This window comes from Salvelinus fontinalis, chromosome 22 (assembly GCF_029448725.1).
Source record: "Salvelinus fontinalis isolate EN_2023a chromosome 22, ASM2944872v1, whole genome shotgun sequence".
Classification (NCBI taxonomy): Eukaryota; Metazoa; Chordata; class Actinopteri; order Salmoniformes; family Salmonidae; genus Salvelinus; species Salvelinus fontinalis.
In genome coordinates, this window is record NC_074686.1 from 13,771,146 (window position 1) to 13,792,979 (window position 21,834).

The 21,834-nt window shown below is 46.9% G+C and overlaps 2 protein-coding genes across 8 annotated transcripts in view; one reads left to right on the forward strand and one right to left on the reverse strand.

Annotated features, from left to right (window-relative positions):
• Positions 1-10,780, reverse strand: part of arhgap4b (Rho GTPase activating protein 4b) — a 43,144-nt gene extending 32,364 nt beyond the window's left edge. The window contains exons 1-2 of one of the 4 annotated variants that reach the window (XM_055876536.1): positions 10,324-10,776; positions 8,939-9,068 (exon numbers count right to left, since the gene is read on the reverse strand). In XM_055876536.1, coding sequence (XP_055732511.1) covers positions 8,939-9,008 — 70 coding nt within the window. In that variant the 5' untranslated portion in view covers positions 9,009-9,068; positions 10,324-10,776. Of the gene's footprint in view, positions 1-8,938; positions 9,073-10,323 lie in introns of all 4 variants that reach the window. The other 3 variants (XM_055876535.1, XM_055876537.1, XM_055876538.1) reach the window with 3 other exon arrangements.
• Positions 10,781-14,329: 3,549 nt separating this feature from the next.
• On the forward strand, positions 14,330-21,533 carry zftraf1 (zinc finger TRAF-type containing 1). 4 transcript variants are annotated; one of them, XM_055876541.1, is made up of 6 exons: positions 14,330-15,495; positions 16,209-16,303; positions 16,461-16,619; positions 17,222-17,442; positions 17,580-17,758; positions 17,833-21,533. In XM_055876541.1, exons 1-6 carry the CDS (start codon positions 15,193-15,195, stop codon positions 18,043-18,045), a joined length of 1,170 nt encoding a protein of 389 aa, XP_055732516.1. In that variant the 5' UTR covers positions 14,330-15,192; the 3' UTR covers positions 18,046-21,533. The 4 variants fall into 4 exon arrangements, with proteins under 4 accessions (XP_055732516.1, XP_055732519.1, XP_055732520.1 ...); XM_055876544.1 differs by having other exon boundaries at positions 14,332-15,495; positions 16,461-16,604; XM_055876545.1 differs by having other exon boundaries at positions 14,333-15,495; positions 16,461-16,604; positions 17,222-17,433.
• Positions 21,534-21,834: the final 301 nt, after the last annotated feature.

Genomic DNA, 21,834 nt, shown 5'->3' on the forward strand with positions numbered 1-21,834 from the left:
GTGGTAATATCTATCTAGGAGTTCTGAAATAATTCTAATGTTATGGAAAGATTTGAATCGAGGAAGCTGATCCGAGAGCAGCGCTCCTTTTCTTTTCGATCCTTTGGTTCCCTGTGTGCTGTTTTGGGAAACGCATGTCACATATTCTGCTGTTGTAGGAAAGATGGATTGTTAAAACACTTCTTACTTCTTAAAACACCCATCACTATTGGGAAACCGGGCCCTGGTACCTTTATACACATGATTTGGGAATGCCCTTAGGTGTCTATATTCTGGGATGAAGTAGCATCAAACTTGTCCACTGTGTTAAATATTCCTGCATCTCCTTTTATTTTACTTTTTAAATGTTTTTCTGTACTTCATTTATCTTTGTCAGATGCACATTCTTCCATTCTGACCAATTGGAATCTATGCTTCAAGATTGTTTTGATCACGCGGACATGGAAATGTTCCGGGTTGCCTCTGAGAATAGTATCAATGTACATTGAGTAAACAAAACATTAAGAACACCTGCTCTTTCCATGACATAGACTGACCAGGTGAATCCAGGTGAAAGCTATGATCCCTTATTGATGTCACTTGTTAAATCCACTTCAGTCAGTGTAGATGAAGAGATGGGTTAAAGGAGTTTAAAGCCTTGAGATAATTGCGACATGGATTGTGTATGTGTGCCATTGAGGGTGAATGGGCAAGACATGGTATGGTAGCGGGTGCTATGTGTCAAGAACTGCAAGGCTGCTGGGTTTTTCACACAACAGTTTCCTGTGTGTATCAAGAATGGTCCACCACCCAAATGACATCCAGCCAACTTGACACAACTGTGGGAAGCATTGGAGTCAACATGGGCCAGCATCCCTTTGTAACACTTTTGACACCTTGTAGAGTCCATGCCCTGACGAATTGAGGGCAAAAGGGAAGGGTGGGTGCAACTCAATATTAGGAAGATGTTCCTAATGTTTTGTATATTCAGTGTATACACTGACTGTGACTGGGTTAATCAGGAAGTGCATAGAACACCACATTTAACCATAGCAAGGTGACTGGGAAAAATGGACTTGCACAAGCAGACCAGCTACGTCCTCTGTAAGGCAATCAAAGAGGCAAAACGACAGTACAGGGACAAAGTGGAGTTGCAATTCAACGGTTCAGACATGAGACCTATGTGACAGGGACTCCAGACAATCACGGATTACAAAGGGAAAGCCAGCCACATTGCGGACACCAACGCCTCGCTCCTGGACGAGCTAAACACCTTCTTCGCCCGCTTCGAGGAAAACAACATCGAGCCACCGACACGGGCCTCCGGCGCTCATGAGGACTGTGTGCTCTCGTTCTCCATGATCGACGTAAGTAAGTCATTTAAGCGTTTTAACCCTCGCAAGGCTGCTGGCTCAGATGGCATTCCAAGCTGCGTACTCAGAGCATATGCAGATGTCTGGAGTGTTTACAGACATATTCAATCACTCCATGTTCCAGTCAGTTGTCCCCACATGCTTCAAGATGTCCACTATTGTTCCTGTACCCAAGAAGGCGGAGGTAACTGAACTAAATGACTATCGCCCTGTAGCACTCTCTTCTGTAATCATGAAGTGCTTTGAGAGGCTAGTTAGTGACCGTATCAACTCCACCTTACCCGACACCCTAGACCAACTGCAATTCACTTATCGCCTCAACAGATCCACGGATGACGCAATCGCCATTGCACTGCACACTTCCCTATCCTACCTGGACAAGAGAAATGCCTATAAGAATGCTGTTCCTCAACTACAGCTCAGCCTTCAACACCATAGTGCCCTCCAAGCTCATCACTAAGCTCAGTTCCCTGGGTCTGAACCCCTCCCTGTGCAACTGGGTCTTGGGCTGACCCCAAGTGGTGAAGGTAGGCAACAACACCTCCACCACGCTGACCCTCAATACGGGGGCCCCACAGGGGTGCATGCTCAGCCCCCTCCTGTACTCCCTGTTCACCCATGACTGCGTGAACACGCATGTCTCCAACTCAATCATCAAGTTTGCTGATGACACAACAGTGGTAGGTCTGATTACCAAAAACGATGAGAAAGCCTACAGGGAGGAAGTGAGAGCTCTGCAGGAGAAGTGCCAAGAAAACAACTTCTCCCTCAACATGAACAAAACTAAGGAGCTGATCGTGGACTACAGGAGACAACAGAAAGAGCACGCCCCCATCCATATCGACGGGCCGCATTGGAGAGTGTAAAAAGCTTCAAGTTCCTTGGCATGCAGCAGGCTGAAGAAATTTGACTTGGTCCCTAAGACACTCACGAACATCTATAGATGCACCATTGAGAAAATCATGTCGGCTGTGTGAACGCTTGGTACCGCAATTGCACTGCCCGCAACTGTAGGGTTCTCCAGAGTGTGCGGTCAACCCAACGTGTCACCGGGGCACACTGCCTGCCCTCCAGGACCTCTACAGCACCCAGTGTAACAGGAAGGCCAAGAAGATCATCAAGGACCTCAACCACCCGAGCCACGGCCTGTTCACCCAGCTACCATCTAGAGCGGGGAGACAGTACAGCTGCATTATAGCTGGGACAGAGAGACTGAGAAATAGCTTCTATATCCAGAACATCAGACTGGTAAATAGTCACCACTAGCCAGCCTCTGCCCAGTACCCTGCCCTGCACCTTAGTCACTGTTACTAGCCACCTACCACCCGGTACCCTGCCCTGAACCTTAGTCACTGTTACTAGCCACCTACCACCCGGTACCCTGCCCTGAACCTTAGTCACTGTTACTAGCCACCTACGACCCGGTACCCTGTCATAAATCTTAGTCACTGTTCTAGCTGACCTCCACTCAGTACCCTGCCCTGAACCTTACTCACTGTTCTAGTTGACCTCCACCCAGTACCCTGTCCTGAACCTTAGTCACCGTTCTAGCTGACCTCCACCCAGTACCCTGTCCTGAACCTTAGTCACTGTTCTAGCTGACCTCCACCCAGTACCCTGCCCTGAACCTTAGTCACTGTTCTAGCTGACCTCCACCCAGTACCCTGCCATGAACCTTAGTCACTGTTCTAGCTGACCTCCACCCAGTACCCTGCCCTGAACCTTAGTCACTGTTCTAGCTGACCTCCACCCAGTACCCTGCCATGAACCTTAGTCACTGTTCTAGCTGATCTCCACCCAGTACCCTGCCATGAATCTTAGTCACTGTTCTAGCTGGCTACCACCCAGTACCCTGCCCTGAACCTTAGTCACTGTTCTAGCTGACCTCCACTCAGTACCCTGCCATAAACCCCAGACACTGTTCTAGCTGACCTCTACCCAGTACCCTGCCCTGAACCTTAGTCACTGTTCTAGCTGACCTCCACTCAGTACCCTGCCCTGAACCTTAGTCACTGTTCTAGCTGACCTCTACCCAGTACCCTGCCCTGAACCTTAGTCACTGTTCTAGTTGACCTCCACCCAGTACCCTGCCCTGAACCTTAGTCACTGTTCTAGTTGACCTCCACCCAGTACCCTGTCCTGAACCTTAGTCACTGTTCTAGTTGGCCTCCACTCAGTACCCTGCCCTGAACCTTAGTCACTGTTCTAGCTGACCTCCACCCAGTACCCTGCCCTGAACCTTAGTCACTGTTCTAGCTGACCTCTATCCAGTACCCTGCCCTGAACCTTAGTCACTGTTCTAGCTGACCTCCACCCAGTACCCTGTCTTGAACCTTAGTCACTGTTCTAGCTGACCTCCACCCAGTACCCTGTCCTGAACCTTAGTCACTGTTCTAGCTGACCTCCACCCAGTAACCTGCCCTGAACCTTAGTCACTGTTCTAGTTGACCTCCACCCAGTACCCTGTCCTGAACCTTAGTCACTGTTCTAGCTGACCTCCACCCAGTACCCTGCCCTGAACCTTAGTCACTGTTCTAATTGACCTCCACCCAGTACCCTGCCCTGAACCTTAGTCACTGTTCTAGCTGACCTCCACCCAGTACCCTGTCCTGAACCTTAGTCACTGTTCTAGCTGACCTCCACCCAGTAACCTGCCCTGAACCTTAGTCACTGTTCTAGCTGACCTCCACCCAGTACCCTGCCATAAACCCCAGACACTGTTATAGCTGACCTCCACCCAGTACCCTGCCCTGAACCTTAGTCACTGTTCTAGCTGACCTCCACCCAGTACCCTGCCCTGATCCTTAGTCACTGTTCTAGCTGACCTCCACCCAGTACCCTGCCCTGAACCTTAGTCACTGTTCTAGCTGACCTCCACCCAGTACCCTGCCCTGAACCTTAGTCACTGTTCTAGCTGACCTCCACCCAGTACCCTGCCATGAACCTTAGTCACTGTTCTAGCTGACCTCCACCCAGTACCCTGCCCTGAACCTTAGTCACTGTTCTAGCTGACCTCCACCCAGTACCCTGCCCTGAACCTTAGTCACTGTTCTAGCTGACCTCCACCCAGTACCCTGCCATGAACCTTAGTCACTGTTCTAGCTGACCTCCACTCAGTACCTTGCCCTGAACCTTAGTCACTGTTCTAGCTGACCTCTACCCAGTACCCTGCCCTGAACCTTAGTCACTGTTCTAGTTGACCTCCACCCAGTACCCTGCCCTGAACCTTAGTCACTGTTCTAGTTGACCTCCACCCAGTACCCTGTCCTGAACCTTAGTCACTGTTCTAGTTGGCCTCCACTCAGTACCCTGCCCTGAACCTTAGTCACTGTTCTAGCTGACCTCCACCCAGTACCCTGCCCTGAACCTTAGTCACTGTTCTAGCTGACCTCTACCCAGTACCCTGCCCTGAACCTTAGTCACTGTTCTAGCTGACCTCCACCCAGTACCCTGTCTTGAACCTTAGTCACTGTTCTAGCTGACCTCCACCCAGTACCCTGCCCTGAACCTTAGTCACTGTTCTAGTTGACCTCCACCCAGTAACTTGCCCTGAACCTTAGTCACTGTTCTAGCTGACCTCCACCCAGAACCCTGCCCTGAACCTTAGTCACTGTTCTAGTTGACCTCCACCCAGGACCCTGCCCTGAACCTTAGTCACTGTTCTAGCTGAACTCCACCCAGTACCCTGCCCTGAACCTTAGTCACTGTTCTAGCTGACCTCCACCCAGTACCCTGCCCTGAACCTTAGTCACTGTTATAGCTGACCTCCACCCAGTACCCTGCCCTGAACCGTAGTCACTGTTCTAGTTGACCTCCACCCAGGACCCTGCCCTGAACCTTAGTCACTGTTCTAGCTGACCTCCACCCAGTACCAGGTCCTGAACCTTAGTCACTGTTCTAGCTGACCTCCACCCAGTACCCTGCCCTGAACCTTAGTCACTGTTCTAATTGACCTCCACCCAGTACCCTGCCCTGAACCTTAGTCACTGTTCTAGCTGACCTCCACCCAGTACCCTGTCCTGAACCTTAGTCACTGTTCTAGCTGACCTCCACCCAGTACCCTGCCCTGAACCTTAGTCACTGTTCTAGCTGACCTCCACCCAGTACCCTGCCCTGAACCTTAGTCACTGTTCTAGTTGACCTCCACCCAGTACCCTGCCCTGAACCTTAGTCACTGTTCTAGCTGACCTCCACCCAGTACCCTGCCATAAACCCCAGACACTGTTATAGCTGACCTCCACCCAGTACCCTGCCCTGAACCTTAGTCACTGTTCTAGCTGACCTCCACCCAGTACCCTGCCCTGAACCTTAGTCACTGTTCTAATTGACCTCCACCCAGTACCTTGCCCTGAACCTTAGTCACTGTTCTAGCTGACCTCCACCCAGTACCCTGTCCTGAACCTTAGTCACTGTTCTAGCTGACCTCCACCCAGTACCCTGCCATGAATCTTATTCACTGTTCTAGCTGAACTCCACCCAGTACCCTGCCCTGAACCTTAGTCACTGTTCTAGCTGACCTCCACCCAGTACCCTGCCCTGAACCTTAATAACTGTTCTAGCTGACCTCCACCCAGTACCCTGCCCTGAACCTTAGTCACTGTTCTAGCTGACCTCCACCCAGTAACTTGCCCTGAACCTTAGTCACTGTTCTAGCTGACCTCCACCCAGTACCATGTCCTGAACCTTAGTCACTGTTCTAGCTGACCTCCACCCAGTACCCTGCCCTGAACCTTAGTCACTGTTCTAGCTGACCTCCACCCAGTACCCTGCCCTGAACCTTAGTCACTGTTCTAGCTGGCCTCCACCCAGGACCCTGCCCTGAACCTTAGTCACTGTTCTAGCTGACCTCCACCCAGTACCCTGTCCTGAACCTTAGTCACTGTTCTAGTTGACATCCACCCAGTACCCTGCCCTGAACCTTAGTCACTGTTCTAGCTGACCTCCACCCAGTACCCTGCCCTGAACCTTAGTCACTGTTCTAGCTGACCTCCACCCAGTACCCTGCCCTGAACCTTAGTCACTGTTCTAGCTGACCTCCACCCAGTACCCTGCCATGAATCTTAGTCACTGTTCTAGCTGAACTCCACCCAGTACCCTGCCCTGAACCTTAGTCACTGTTCTAGCTGACCTCCACCCAGTACCCTGCCCTGAACCTTAGTCACTGTTCTAGCTGACCTCCACCCAGTACCCTGCCATGAATCTTAGTCACTGTTCTAGCTGAACTCCACCCAGTACCCTGCCCTGAACCTTAGTCACTGTTCTAGCTGACCTCCACCCAGTACCCTGCCCTGAACCTTAGTCACTGTTCTAGTTGACCTCCACTCAGTACCCTGCCCTGAACCTTAGTCACTGTTCTAGCTGACCTCCACCCAATACCCTGCCCTGCACCTTAGTCACTATTCTAGTTGACCTCCACCCAGTACCCTGCCCTGAACCTTAGTCACTATTCTAGTTGACCTCCTCCCAGTAACCTGCCTTGAACCTTAGTCACTATTCTAGTTGACCTCCTCCCAGTAACCTGCCCTGAACCTTAGTCACTATTCTAGTTGACCTCCTCCCAGTAACCTGCCTTGAACCTTAGTCACTGTTCTAGCCGGCTTCCATCTGGTATTCTACCCTGCTGCACCTACAGTGGGGCAAAAAAGTATTTAGTCAGCCACCAATTGTGCAAGTTGTCCCACTTAAAAAGATGAGAGAGGCCTGTAATTTTCATCATAGGTACACTTCAACTATGACAGACAAAATGAGAAAAAAAAATCCAGAAAATCACATTGTAGGATTTTTAATGAATTTATTTGCAAATTATGGTGGAAAATAAGTATTTGGTATTAGTGCGTAATAATATATATTTTTTTATTGCTAGGTATTTCGGCACTGTTCGCTGAACCTGTGATAACATCTGCTAATCTGTGTACATGATTTGATTTGATTTCTTGCTGGACTAACTGCTGCAAAGAAAATGATTGTAGTACGATGGAAGCCTCAAAACTCACTCTTTATCCATCAATGTATACTCACTTTTTTGGTGTACAAAACATTAGGAAGACAAAGGAGAGGAGACAGGTTAAAGAAGGATTTTTAAGCCTTGTGTCAATTGAGACATGCATTGTGTGTGTGTTCCATTTAGGGTGAATGTGCAAGACAAAAGATTTAAGTGCCTTTGAATGGGGTATGGTACTAGGTGTCAGGCACACTGGTTTGAATGTGTCAAGAACTGCAACTCTCTTGGGTCTTTCACACTCAACAGTTTCCCATGTGTATCAAGAATGGTCCACTACCTAAAGGACATCCAGCCAACGGCAGGCCAGTGGTCAAAAATAGGTAATTGATGAAAAAGGACAAAGGAGGCAGACACGAATTGTGCAGAGCAACAGACAGGCTACATTTAGTCAACTGACAGTCCATTACAACATTGTTGCTCAAAGACCCATAAAAGAAGGCACAACTTGTTGTATCTTGACATGAATTGGGTATGGCAGCCAACGACCTTACAGAGTTCCACTTATTTCAGCAAAAAACAAGAAACTGCAGTTGCAGTGGGCTAAGGAATGAAAACACTGGACAATGGAGAATTGGGAAAATATTGCCTGGTCTGATGAACCCCGGTTCCTGCTGTTTCACACTGATGGGAGGACCACGGTATGGAGAAAACCACATGAGTACATGCATCCATCATGCCATGTGTCAACATTGCAGGCTGGTGACGGTGGTGTGATGGTGTGGGGTGTGTTTTTATGCCACACATTGGGCCCCTTGATAAAAGTGGAGCAATGTTTGAATGCCACAGGATAGCTGAACATCATTGCCAATCAGGTGCATCCCTTCATCGCAGCAATGTATCCATCTGCAGATAAAAAAAATTCTGCAGGATAATGCCCAATGCCACAAGGCTAGGATTGTCCAGGAAAGGTTCCACGAACATGACAGTGAATTCAGCTTACTGCAGTGGCCTGCCCAGTCACCAGATCTCAATCCAATTGAGCATCTGAGGGATGAGATGGAACAAGCTATTTTCGGATTAGAGATCCACTACCAGCCAACTCGACACAACTGTGGGAAGCATTGGAGTCAACATGGGCCAGCATCACTGTGGAATGCTTTTGACACCTTGTAGAGTCCATGCCCCAACAAAGTGAGGCTGTTCTGAGGGCAAAAGGGGGTGTAACGCAATATTAGGAAGGGGTTCCTAATATTTTGTACAGTCAGTGTCTGTGATGCGTTCGTGGAGCTAAAGAAGATACTTTGAATGTGCTGCTTTGAGTTTTTTTTTCTTTTTTTTCTGGTCAATGTGTGTTGATTTCATTTGATCCCAAAAGTCCTCGGGAGGGATGGGGATGGGGGAGGGGAGTTGCAACCTAATTGTGTATGTATGTATTCATGTTTGCTGACAGTTATTATTACTAAATAAAAAACATTTGATCACAAAAGTTCACACAGTACATGCATGAACACACACACGAACACACGTGTACACACATACACACATGTATGAACTCACATGAACATACACACGACAACACAAGTTAGACAGTACATGCAGTATACTGTATGTATGAACACACACACAGAAAAGTATGTGTTCTCACCTTTGATCTGGGAGTCATACTCATATAGACTCCCTCTCTGCATCCTCAGCTTTCCATGTGATGTCATCATGTCTGCCTAGTCCCTGACCTCTAACCCTGTCAATATATCCTCCAGGTCTCCAATGTGAATCTGTCTAAGCAGATGAACATGAGTGAGAGAGAGAGAGAGAGAAATGGAGAGAGAGAGAGAAATAGAGTGAGAGAGAGAGAGAGAGAGAGAGAGAAAGAAAGAGAGGGAGAGAGGTGAAAAGAGAGAAAGAAAGAAAAAGATAGAGAGAGAAAGACAGAGAAAGAGGAAGCGAGAGAGAGATAAGGAGATTTGATTTAATTTGATTAGGATCTCCTTTAGTCCTCATTTGGACTAATCTTCCAAGAGTCCTTAAACATTCAAATACAATTTAAAATACAATCACATTTTCACCTACAACACACTGTTACAAACAGCAGACATAACACACTGCCATATTGACCAGATAAATACTCTGGCAGTCTGAAAAGGTAGATTGGTTCCTTCATCTACCATAGTCCTGCGCATCCGCATCGGGAGACGATGAGTAATCTGAATAATGAAGGTTATGAAGTGCTGTAGGGTTAGGGTTCACACACACACAAACACACGCACACACACACACATCCTGCCACATCCTGTGCTGCTAACAGACAGCTTCACCTTGCCTTTTAGAACCTCTTCCATGTTGCTTTCTATTAAAACTAACTGGCTAGCACATGCTAATCCACTGATAGCTAGCTGGAACATCAGTGGATAGGCTATAGATACTGTATATGATATGAAGAGTCTCAGATACGTCTGCTCCAATAGAAATCCCTGATCACGCTATTAAGTAGTGTGACACACACACACATTATGAAGCCTTGTCATGGCGATGTTGGCTAGCTGAGCTCATGCGCAGAAACATTTGATCATGTCAAATTGCCCAACTGTGCATGTGCACACACAATATATGAAACGAATGAACACACACACACACACACACACACCTAAACACATTCATCGGCACGATTTATATACACATCCACATACACACCATTAAGATATATAGACAAACACACACACAGACACACGGACACACTGAAAATTCTGCACTAACATTACATCATTAATAATCTAACCGTATTCCATCCATCATACATCAGCAAACGCAGGGTCAATGCAGTCATACACACACACACACACACACACACACACACACACACACACACACACACACACACACACACACACACACACACACACACACACACACACACACACACACAACACACACACACACACAGCCTAATTTATGAATTGTTCATACATACACACAAACTCATACACACGCCTCTGTCATAGCTATGAATAAAGCAACCCATGACAGCCATACCTCACTGTGCAGTCCTGTGTTCTCTCGCTTCTTCTTCCTATCCTCTCTTCTTATCCGCCTCTCTTCTCCTCCTCCCTCTCTCCTCTATCGCAGAGACCAGTGTGCGGATCAGACAGATTTTTCTCAGCTCAGTTCTCTCCTTTTCCTCCTCCCTCCTCCGTTTTCAAGCACATCCTCAAAACAGCCCTCCCTCAATCTCTTTTTTCTCCTCCCTCTATCAAACACAGCTCTCTTATATTTCCCTCTTTTTCTCCCTCTCTTTTACACACACAGCTCTCTTCTCTGTCCCCGTCTCATTTTCATCCTCTCTGTCACATACATACTTAGCCCTCCTCCCTGTCTCCCTCTCTCACACACACAGCCCCCCCTTTCACACACACACACACACACACACACACACAGAACTCTCTCTCTCTCTCAGTGAATTTCATAACCTAAGCCACACCCCCATCCTCTCCTCTTTCCTCCTCGAGGCCTACTAGAAATACCAGATACTGTCTTCCCCTCTCAGCCTCTCTCTCTCTCCCTCTCTCCATCTCCCTTTCCCTCACACCCTCCCTCCCTGTCTATATCGCCCTCCATCTCTCCCTCCCATTCTCTCGAACTCTCCCCCCATCTCCCTTTCTCTTTCTCAGCCATTAAATGTTTTTCTGACGACCTTGTATTGTTTAGTTTAATACAATCACCATCGAACAGCCCCTTGTCTCTCAACACACATGCATGCACGAAGTGCACACACACATACACTCACATTCATATATACACACAGATACACACAGTGTTGCTCACTGTCTCCTCTGCATCCTTCATCTCTGCTCAGTCACAGCGGATGTGGTGAGTAGAGAGAACGCTAGTTATAACACATATTTGATACAGAGTCATTTTCAACATATGTAGCCAACAATGGTTAATTGGCTGATTCAGATTCTCTATTGGCCCATTGCAGGGCAATTTGGTTTCAGCATAATAAAAACAGCAGACATTTATATTCAGAGAAAAAAATATACATAGGTTGCTATACCCCCCAAAAACGTTATACTTACAGAGAAAATAAATATGACATTTTCAATTATAAGGTTCATTAGTGCAAAGAACAGTGGCAGCAGTATCAAAAAACAGGTCACGACATAGACGAACACTGTATAGATGTGATATGCTTTTGATTCAATTCCAGAACAATAGCCTTTTTTGGCGTATTGGCACCACCGGGTGTATACGGAGGGAAACGCTAGCTATATTGGTATCTGAGGAAACTACAAATCACTATTGCAATGTGGAGAATGTAGTTATGTGATGTCAATGATAAACCCTCAATAAAACCACAACCGAATCCCCGAGACAGTTTTTGGCAGAGGAGGCTGGTGGGAGGAGTTATTGGAGGAGGGGCTCATTATAATGACTGGAAGAGAATGAATGGAACAGAGTCAAACGTGGTTTCCTTATGTTTGATACCATTCAATTTATTAAATTCCAGCCATTACAATGAGTTCTTCCTCCTATAGCTTCTCCCACCAGCCTCCTCTGTTTTGTGATATGTAGTCTTGGGGATTTGACTATAGCCAGGGTAAGATAAAGAGATTCTCTGGTACTTTTGTATTCTTTTTAGCCAGTAGTTCTGAAAGCAACGCTCACGAGCCAAAAGTGGTCCCTGAAAATTTCTTACTACTACACATGTCATTGCTCTCTCTCTCTCTTTGTGTGCATGATGTGCCACTTGCTAGCTGTCACTCATATGGCGAGGGGCTGAAGCTCATTGGCTGAACTCGAATTGCTAGGGTGCTGGCTCAAGTTGGGGGAAAATGTAGAGAAAATGGCGCAGCACACCTTCCAGAAAAACAGTCGCTTTCAAACTAGGGATATTGTGGCTAATTGAGGTAAAACAGTCATTCTGATCATAGATTATGCATGTATGAACTACACATTGACACATCCAGCTCAAAGCAGGAGCTTTCAAAAATACTTACTAGTCGCCAAAGTTCCGAAGCATGTCTTTAAGTTAATTTGGAGTGGTTCAGTGTGAGAGGGAGGTGATGATGATGGGTGTCACCAATGGCAGTGTGACTTTTGTGGCACAGGTTCACTTCCTGCCTCCTCCTGGGTGTAAAGGGGAAAGGGAACTGTTTTGTGTACATATGCTACATATTAATCTTGTTTGACGATTGGTGGTAGGGTAGTGACAACTGAGTAACCTGTGTGTGTGTGTGTGTGTGTGTGTGTGTGTGTGTGTGTGTGTGTGTGTGTGTGTGTGTGTGTGTGTGTGTGTGTGTGTGTGTGTGTGTGTGTGCTCGCACGCGCGCATAGCTGATATTGGTCTCTGATTATGTCATTTAGCTCATTTAAGGCATGTCCCTTTGGCCAATGACATGCTACGACCCTACGCTGCCTGATCAGACAGCTGACACCATGACATCCTGCCCCTGCACACATACGCACACATCTAAACCCCCCCCACCCACCCACCCACCCACTCCGACATACAAAACTGCAACCTCAAGTCAAACCCCTCCACACACTATTCAGACTAGCTCCCCCTTCCTGCCCTGAGGATATCCTGGGTTGCTCAGCCGTTTTGATTGACAGCTGTCACCCCCCATAAACACCTCACAGCAACCAGATTGGCACAACAGGGAGATGGGGGAAGGGACTGAAGGTTTCACTCTTGTGAATGAATATAGTCAAATACAGTAAAACAACATAAAGCAGTCAAATACAATAAAGAAAATGTATACAGTCAAGTACAGTAAATAAAAATGTATACAGTCAAGTACAGTAAAAAAATGAATACAGTCAAATACAGTAAAAAAATGAATACAGTCAAATACAGTAAAAAAAAACAGCAACAAAAGAGTCCCATGATTGAAACTAAAGGAAGCCATAGATTTCACACACACATCGTCTGCTTACATAACTCAATTCTCACACACACAAACCTAAAAAGAATGTTCGTAATAACTACCATCGACACTCACAGAATTACACAACAGACAGACAAGGCTTACTCAAACTCTAACCCCACCTGCTCACTTTCTTCTCTGGCTCACTTGCTAATATGGGAGTTTCAGATACAAGACAAACATTTATGGCAATTTTCCTTTGAGAGTCTTTTATTTTGAGTGACCAATCAGTGTAATAACAGTGTAATGATCCTTAACAAGATCGCAACACCTGGGTCCTCTGGGGATGGCCTATCGCCGAATGTATCAGTCTATTAGCCTACATCATTTGACAAATGAAGGATAGGCCTATTGTTGGTACTGTTTGTAGGCTAGCCTACACTGTATGTACAAAACATTAAGAACACCTGCTCTTTCCATGACATAGACTGACCAGGTGAATCCAGGTGAAAGCTATGATCCCTTATTGAGGTCACTTGTTAAATCAGTGTAGATGAAGGGGAGGACACAGGTTAAATAAGGATTTTTAAGCCTTGAGACAATTGAGACATGGATTGTGTATGTGTGCCATTCAGAGGGTGAATGTACAAGACAGAATATTTAAGTGCCTTTCAACGGGGTATGGTAGTAGGTGCCAGGCACACTGGTTTGAACGTGTCAAGAACTGCAACACACCTGGGTCTTTCACGCTCAACAGTTTCCCATATGTATCAAGAATGGTCCACCACCCAAAGGACATCCAGCCAACTTGGCACAACCGTGTGACGCATTGAAGTCAACATAGGCCAGCATCCCCATGGAACGCTTTCGACACCTTGTAGAGTCCATGCCCCAACAAATTGAGGCTGTTCTGAGGGCAAAAGGAGGGGTACAAATACAACTCAATATTACAAGGTGTTCTTCATGATTTGTACAGTGTATATTGTGCAGGGGCAGGGTCAACCAGGGGTTTTCTGGTAGCATGATTTGTCTGGTCATTTCTGGCTGTGTCCAGGAAGGTGACTCCATGCTGGTAAGGTGACGTGCTCCATTTTAGTTAAATCCATCCTACCAGTATATTCAGTCATTGGTCCTACCACGCTGACCCTGCAGACAGCCACTACGCATGCGCATCCACACTCAACTCCCCCAAGTCATCTGATACAACAAAACATTCCACTGATAGCCAATCCGCGACGCAGCCAAGGGACTGGCAAGAAAGGCCATAACAGCTACTGGCAAAATATTGACAGTTTCTCCGAAACTCGGGCTTAGTTTTTTTGTGACCTTGGCTGAGTAACACCAGTAAGGATCAGAAATATTTAGCGCCGAGCTAGGGTGTAGTGAAGTCGGGAGAAGAGGAGGCGACCGTCCGGACAGGAGAAAAACAAAGATGGCTGTGTAGTTAGAGAGTAGTCCCAGCGAACTGTCTGAACATATCTCTGCTTTTTCCAAAACTGACACTTCCCGGGGGCTGGTGGATAGTGAGCTGGCACAGGGGAAAAGACATTAACCGATCTGCCGAATCGGGCAGTTGCTGAACGACCGCTCACGCGCTGGCACAACAAACGAAAGAGAATGGACAACACAAAAACATCTGACGGGGTGTTTTGTTATAGCTAGACAGCGGAGAGAGCTGGAGTGTTTTGTGAGCTTGATACTTATAGCCTAGTAGCTAGCTGAATTGAGCTTATCTGCCAACATCGCTAAATATCCATCTACAAATCTACAAAACGATCATCAAATAACAATTTTGGATATTCCAGAACGTTCGTGTATCTAAATTCCAAGCGCGTTATTGCGTAACATTGCCTACGAACAGGCAAGCTATCTAGCTAGCCAACTTGCGTTCCAGCTCTGCTCGCTCGCTAGCCAACTGACCCTTAGCTGGGTGGCCTGGTTTTCCCCTGCCTAGCCTGTGACGTTAAACCTGCCAGCTAGGTAACATTTTGGTGACGGGTAGCTAGCTAACGCCTGACAATCACCACCACCCACCATGTCCTCGGTGGAAGAGCGGGGGGAGGTGGGCGTCGCGGCCGCTCCAGGCTCCTCCTCAGGCGGCCTGGGGGTTGTGGCGGTGGGGGCAGCCCTGGAGGCAGTCGTCGGGGGGCCGTCTATGCAGGAGGAGGTGAGCATCCGGAGAGGAGAGGGGCTCGGTCCCGAGTCGGATCCGGACGAGCCGCCGCCCAAGAAGCGGATGAGACTGCCGGAGGGAGAGTCGGGAAAGCTGGAAGAGAGGCTGTATTCAGTCCTGTGCTGCACTGTATGTCTAGACCTGCCCAAAGCCTCCGTTTATCAGGTAAATACTGTCACAAACACGCCTACTGACTTTGGACCTCTTGTCAATGCTAGCTAACTTCGTATGAAGTAAGCCTAACTAACATGTATGTTAGCTAGCTAACTAGGCTGTCAGGCAAGAAGTGGGGGTTGAAGACAGTTTGTAGGCCTATTGAGCACCACCTGTCATGGACTGTAACGATAGGCGAAGAGTTGTAGGGCCCAGGGCCGCAGCCTAGCAGCTACGTTCATTCTGTAGATAACTTGTTCAGGAGGGTTAGCCAGAGCTCAGCGCAGTGCAGAGAGATTATCAGATCTATAAATCATCTGGATGTAGATAGCTAGGTGTCTGAAATGGCTGCCGATTCTATTCAGATTAGCCAACAACAAGACATGAACAGATACAGATGTGTGCATCCCAGGCTGCCCCTTAGGAGTTAGGAATAGGCAAACCCCAACACATCAGCATGTAACACTGAATGAACTGCCTGCCTCACACCCAGTTTACACCTGTGTCATTACTGTGGTTTGGTACTGAGTAGTATGCCCTCAAATAACACCTGCTCTCCACACTCCCAAAGACTGGTTTGAAAAGATGGCCATTCACAAACATACACACACCTGTGTGTTTCTCTATACTATGCATTTCTGTATAGCGTATGAACACTGATTTATAAAGACGACTCTCCACAGTATGGACACCAAACACACCTACATTAACCCTCTGTTCTATAGTGCACCAACGGTCACCTGATGTGTGCTGGCTGTTTTATCCACCTGCTGGCTGACTCTCGTCTGAAAGAAGAACAGGCCACGTGTCCTAACTGCAGGTCTGTACACACACAGTTTATAAATACAGTTACATTGAGTGAGTGATTGACTGATTTACGTGACTCTGTTTTAAGTGTGAGATTAGTAACCGTGTCTCTATACAAATATAATTGAATTGACTGGCTGATTGATTACCCCCCCCCCCCCTCCCTTTAGGTGTGAGATCAGTAAGTCCCTGTGTTGTAGGAACCTGGCTGTAGAGAAGGCTGTGAGTGAGCTGCCCACAGACTGCCCCTTCTGTCTCAAACAGTTCCCTCGCTCTAGCCTAGAGAGGCACCAGAGAGAGGAGTGCCAAGACAGGTACACACCTCATTGGTACACACACACACTTTGTTTTTCTATCCTCGTGGGGACCTACAATGTATTTCCATTCCAAATCTTATTTTACCTAAACCCTACCCCTTACCCCCCCTCTCCTCCTCCCACAAACACACACACAGAAATGTGGTTTGCTTTGGCCTTGGGGAGGGGGGGGGGGGTGAATGGGAAAATATGACTTGCTGCTCTTCTGAAAAGAAAACAGCTGATCTACTTACTGACCAAACTGATTACAGGGTGTGTGTGCGTGCGCCTGTTCTGTTGTTGTTATGACGATCAGACGACCCTGGTGCAGGTGTTACTGACAGCACCAGCAGAAATTATACAGTCGGTCCCAAATCACTTCTTACCCCTCCCCCTCTGCCCTAACCCCTCCATGTTTGTAGATCTATAGGGTGATGGGTATAAGCAGTGCAGTGGTGGAGATTGTACCATATTCCTTCCACCTTACAGATCTGCAGAAACTAGGGGGTTGGACCAAGGGGGAAGGGTAGGAAGCGTTTTGGGACTGGATGATAGAGAGACAAAAACGAATTTGCTTATGGTCTTATTCCTCCTTATGATTGGCCCTAAACTCCCACCTCCTGATATGTTGCCAGGGTGACACAGTGTAAGTACAAGCGGATTGGCTGCCCGTGGAAGGGGCCGTTCCACGAGCTGCCGGCCCACGAGGAGGAGTGCTGCCACCCCACCAAGACTGGCACAGAGCTGATGGGCATCCTGGGGGAGATGGACCAGAGCCACCGCAGAGAACTAACTCTTTACAACTCTATATTCTCCCTGCTCTGTTACGAGAAGATTGGCTTCACAGGTAGGCTAGGTACACAGTACGCACTGTCTTACACACAGTACCTGACTACCAGGACAATCGTTCCTATCTGTCTTGAAAGACCAGTCACACACATAGAAAACATGGATCTCTCTAATTCATTCCTCCCCTCCCTCTCCCCTGCGCAGAGGTCCAGTTCAGGCCGTACCGCACAGATGACTTTATAACCCGTCTGTACTATGAGACTCCTCGTTTCACCGTGTTGAACCAAACCTGGGTTCTGAAGGCCAGGGTCAACGACTCTGAACGAAACCCTAACCTCTCCTGCAAACGCACCCTCTCCTTCCAGCTCATCCTCAAGAGCAAGGTACACACTCACTGAACTTATGCGCACACACTGACATACACACACACTCTCGCTAACCCTCCTCCTTTCTGTAGGTGAACTCCGCTATAGAGTGTTCCTTCCTGCTGTTGAAAGGTCCGTACGATGACGTGAGGATCAAGCCTGTGATCCACCACCACGCGTTCAGCAACGACACCAACGAGACAGACTACGTCCCCCTGCCCATCACCGACTCTGTGGAGTGTAACAAACTACTGGCTGCCAAAAACATCAACCTTCGACTCTTTATCTTCCAGATCCAGAAATAGACAGGGGGGTAGAGGAAGGGGGGAGAGAGGACCGAGAGAGGGATAGAGGAAGGGGGGAGAGAAGACCGAGAGAGGGGTAGAGGAAGGGGAGAGAGAAGACCGAGAGAGGGGTAGAGGAAGGGGGGGAGAGAAAACCGAGAGAGGGGTAGAGGAAGGGGGGGAGAGAGAGAGAGCTTGTTCACCCCCTGAAGTTTGAGATTAAAGTGATACACCACTGAACCACTGATACCTCTTTACACACACACACACACACACACACACACACACACACACACACACACACACACACACACACACCACTGGCTGACATATTTCTGAGAGTTATACAACCCTAACTTGGGGTGCTTTCATTGTTGCTATGAAGACGAGGTGGTGTTGCCAGGGAAATTTGTCTGTTGAGACTGACATGGTTGTTCCTATGGAGACGGGGATGTTGCTAGGGGAGAGAGGGTGTTGTTGCTATGGACTCGGTGGTGACACCTGAGCCTAAGGTAGCACATGCAGTGTATTCGGAAAGTATTCAGACCCCTTTCCACATTTTGTTATGTTACAGCCTTATTCTAAAATAATTATTCTACACACAATACCCCATAATGACAAGGCAAAAACATGTTTATAAATTTTATTATAAATAAAAACTTTAATAGCACATTTACACAAATATTCAGACCCTTTACTCAGTACTTTGTTGAAGCACCTTTGGCAGCGATTACACCCTTAATTCTTCTTGGGTATGACGCTACAAGCTTGGCACACCTGTATTTGGGGAGTTTCTCCCTATTCTTCTCTGCAGATCATCTCAAGCTCTGGAGCAGGTTTTCATCAAGGATCTCTCTGTACTTTGCTCCGTTTATCTTTCCCTCGATCCTGACTAATCTCCCAATCCCTGCCACAGATGGTGCCAGGTTTCCTCCAGACGTGACTCTTGGCATTCAGGCCAAAGAGTTTAATTTTGGTTTCATCGGACAAGAGAATCTTGTTTCTCATGGTCTGAGTACTTTAGGCAAATGGGCTGTTAGGTGCCTTTTCCTGAGGAGTGGCTTCTGTCTGGCCATTCTACCATAAAGGCCTGATTGGTGGAGGGCTACAGAGATGGCTGTCCTTCTGGAAGGTTCTCCCATATCCACAGAGGAATTCTGGAGCTCTGTCAGAGTGACCATCGGGTTCTTGGTCACCTCCCTGAACAAGGCCCTTCTCCCCCGAATGCTCAGTTTGGCTGGGCGGCCAGCTCTAGGAACAGTCTTGGTGGTTCCAAACTTCTTCCATTTAAGAATGATGGAGGCCACTGTGTTCCTGGAGACCTTCAATGCTGCAGAAATGTTTTGGTACCCTTCCCCAGATCTGTGTCTCGGCACAACCCTGTCTCGGAGCTCTACGGACAATTCCTTCGACCTCATGGCTTGGTTTTTGCTTTGACATGCACTGTCAACTGTGGGAAGTTATATAGACAGGTGTGTGCCTTTCCAAATCATGTCCAATCAAATGAATTTACCACAGGTGGACTCCAATCAAGTTGTAGAAACATCTCAAGGATGATCAATGGAAACAGGATGTACCTGAGCTCAGTTTTGAGTCTCATAGCAAAGGGTCTGAATATTTATGTAATAAGGTATTTAAAAAAAAAAAAGTGCAAACATTTAAAAAACCTGTTTTCACTTTTGTTATTTTGGGGTATTGTGTGTAGATTGATGAGGACATTTTTTCCATTTAATCCATTTTAAGAATAAGGACGTAACAGAATGTTTAAAAAAATCAATGGGTCTGAATACTTTACGAATGCATTGTACCAACCAAAGCAGGATGGTCCGCGAGTGTGTGCGTGTTCCAAAGATGTGAATGTGAATTTTGAATTCTGTTGACCACTCAGTTAGTCTGTCCAATGGAGAGGTAAAGGGTGTATGTGTGTCTTTGAGCCACCTGTATGCACACACACACTTGCTCCCTGACATGCTCCTAGTCTGTGTGTTTAGGACAGGTGTTAATTTTGTATCTGAGAGCAGCCAAGACCAGACCCAAGATGGCTGTGTTTTGCCCTTTGACACACAGGAGAGGTGTTCTGCATGCTCCTTTTTAGTTAGTCCTTTCAACATTAGTTGTGATTTATATATTAACGTTATAAGCTAATTTATACCAATTCATATTTCCTTTTAACCCTGAATATTTAAATACCTGTGAACTTTTCCTTTTTAGTTAGTTTTTGTGTGTGTGTGTGTGTTGAGACAGATTAATTTTGGGCCCAAGTGAACACATCCCTATAAACACACTTGCACACATGTGAACTCCTTCCTCTGCTCTGGTTGGTCTGTACTAGAGACCTGCTAGAATTGGAGAACCCCAGCTTGCTCTGAGAGGGGAGGCCCAGCTAGTGTGACAGACTGGGTGTGAACCCAGTTTATCTGCGTGCCACGAGACTGTGTTGGTCCTCTGAGCTGAAGTGTAGGCATTAGCTTGGGGAGGTACCTCAAGTCTTCAAGTCTCAGATAAAGTTATTGGCGATGGGAGGGTGGTTCATCTCAGAGAGAGGGAAAATATAACCTGAACGGTCCACCAGCTCAACCTTGTTCTAGAGGACTAGACCATGACTCCGGTTCTAAAGGGGGAGAAACCTCTGGGGCGGTGTGTGTGTGTGTGTGAGTGTGAGTGAGTGTGTGTATAGGGGGTGGGTGTGGTGCATTACTATGGCGACGTGTTTAGAGCGTTAGACTTACTTGAATGACGCTATGATGACGATTGACGTTACTAAAAGTAGAATCTACTGTGATAGATCAGGAGTAGAGACAGATCTATCTAGGTTGAGTATTTCTATAGATCTGTCTCACCTCCAGGCCTATCTAGGTCTTGTATTCTGTGTTTTAATGCTTTTTGTCTCTATACCAATAGACTCACTGACTCATCTCACTATGGCTGCCTTTTTATTAAACATCATGGAAACTGACAAATACATTCCTCTCCTGTGAGTGAGTGAGTGTGTGTGTGTGTGTGTGTGTGTGTGCTTGCGCGTGTGTGAGAGTTATCCAAATTGTTAACTGCTGAAACTAGTCACAATGAGATAACCCCTTTGGTCGGTCACGTATACTAAGTTTTGCTTTGCTTACTTCAATACTGTGGTGTGTATTTTGTCCTTTTATGGAAAAAGATGGCAGTGTTTGTGTTCCTGGGTCACTTCCTGGGCTATACTCACCAATGCCGACTGGCCACCTGTAGGGTGCCATGAAGCTAAATTGCCAAGCAGACAGCTCACATCCCTTTGCATTTTGAAAGACGGGGGGAGTGGAGTTGTGAGGTGTCTCCCCCACACTGACAGAAGCCAGGCAAAAAGTGTGTGTTTTATCAACTTGTGTTTCTTATCATTGACCATGTTGCATCAGTAAAGGTTTGTGTGTGTGTGAGAGAGTTAGTTAGTGATGGAGACCATGAGAGTGAGTGAGAGAAAGACAGCTAGATACTGAGCAGAAAGGGTGAACAAAAAAATTGCCACATGAAATGTCTTGAGTGGTTTTGTCTTTTTTAAAACCTCACATCACTCTTTTCCTTTCTGCAAAAGTGACAGCAGTGGTTGTTATGGTAGTGGCTGTCCTCATCTACTACAGATGTACAGAGCCTACTGTCCCCCAACTACTAACTCCTCGATTGACCCTTAAGAGTGAAGACAAGACTTTGGAGACAGGACCACAAGAAAAGGTGTAAATATACTGAAATATATATATAAATGCAACATGCATTAATTTCACTGAGTTAGTTCATAAGGAAATCCCTCAATTGAAATAAATTCATTAGGCCCTAATCTAG

Excerpts from the sequence above, each read along its gene's own strand:
- zftraf1 (XM_055876541.1), top strand. The coding sequence starts at position 15,193 with ATGTCCTCGGTGGAAGAGCGGGGGGAGGTGGGCGTCGCGGCCGCTCCA. Across the intron at positions 15,496-16,208 it reads CCAAAGCCTCCGTTTATCAG|TGCACCAACGGTCACCTGAT; the intron begins GTAAATACTGTC and ends TCTGTTCTATAG. Across the intron at positions 17,443-17,579 it reads TGGCTTCACAGGTAGGCTAG|AGGTCCAGTTCAGGCCGTAC; the intron begins GTACACAGTACG and ends TCCCCTGCGCAG.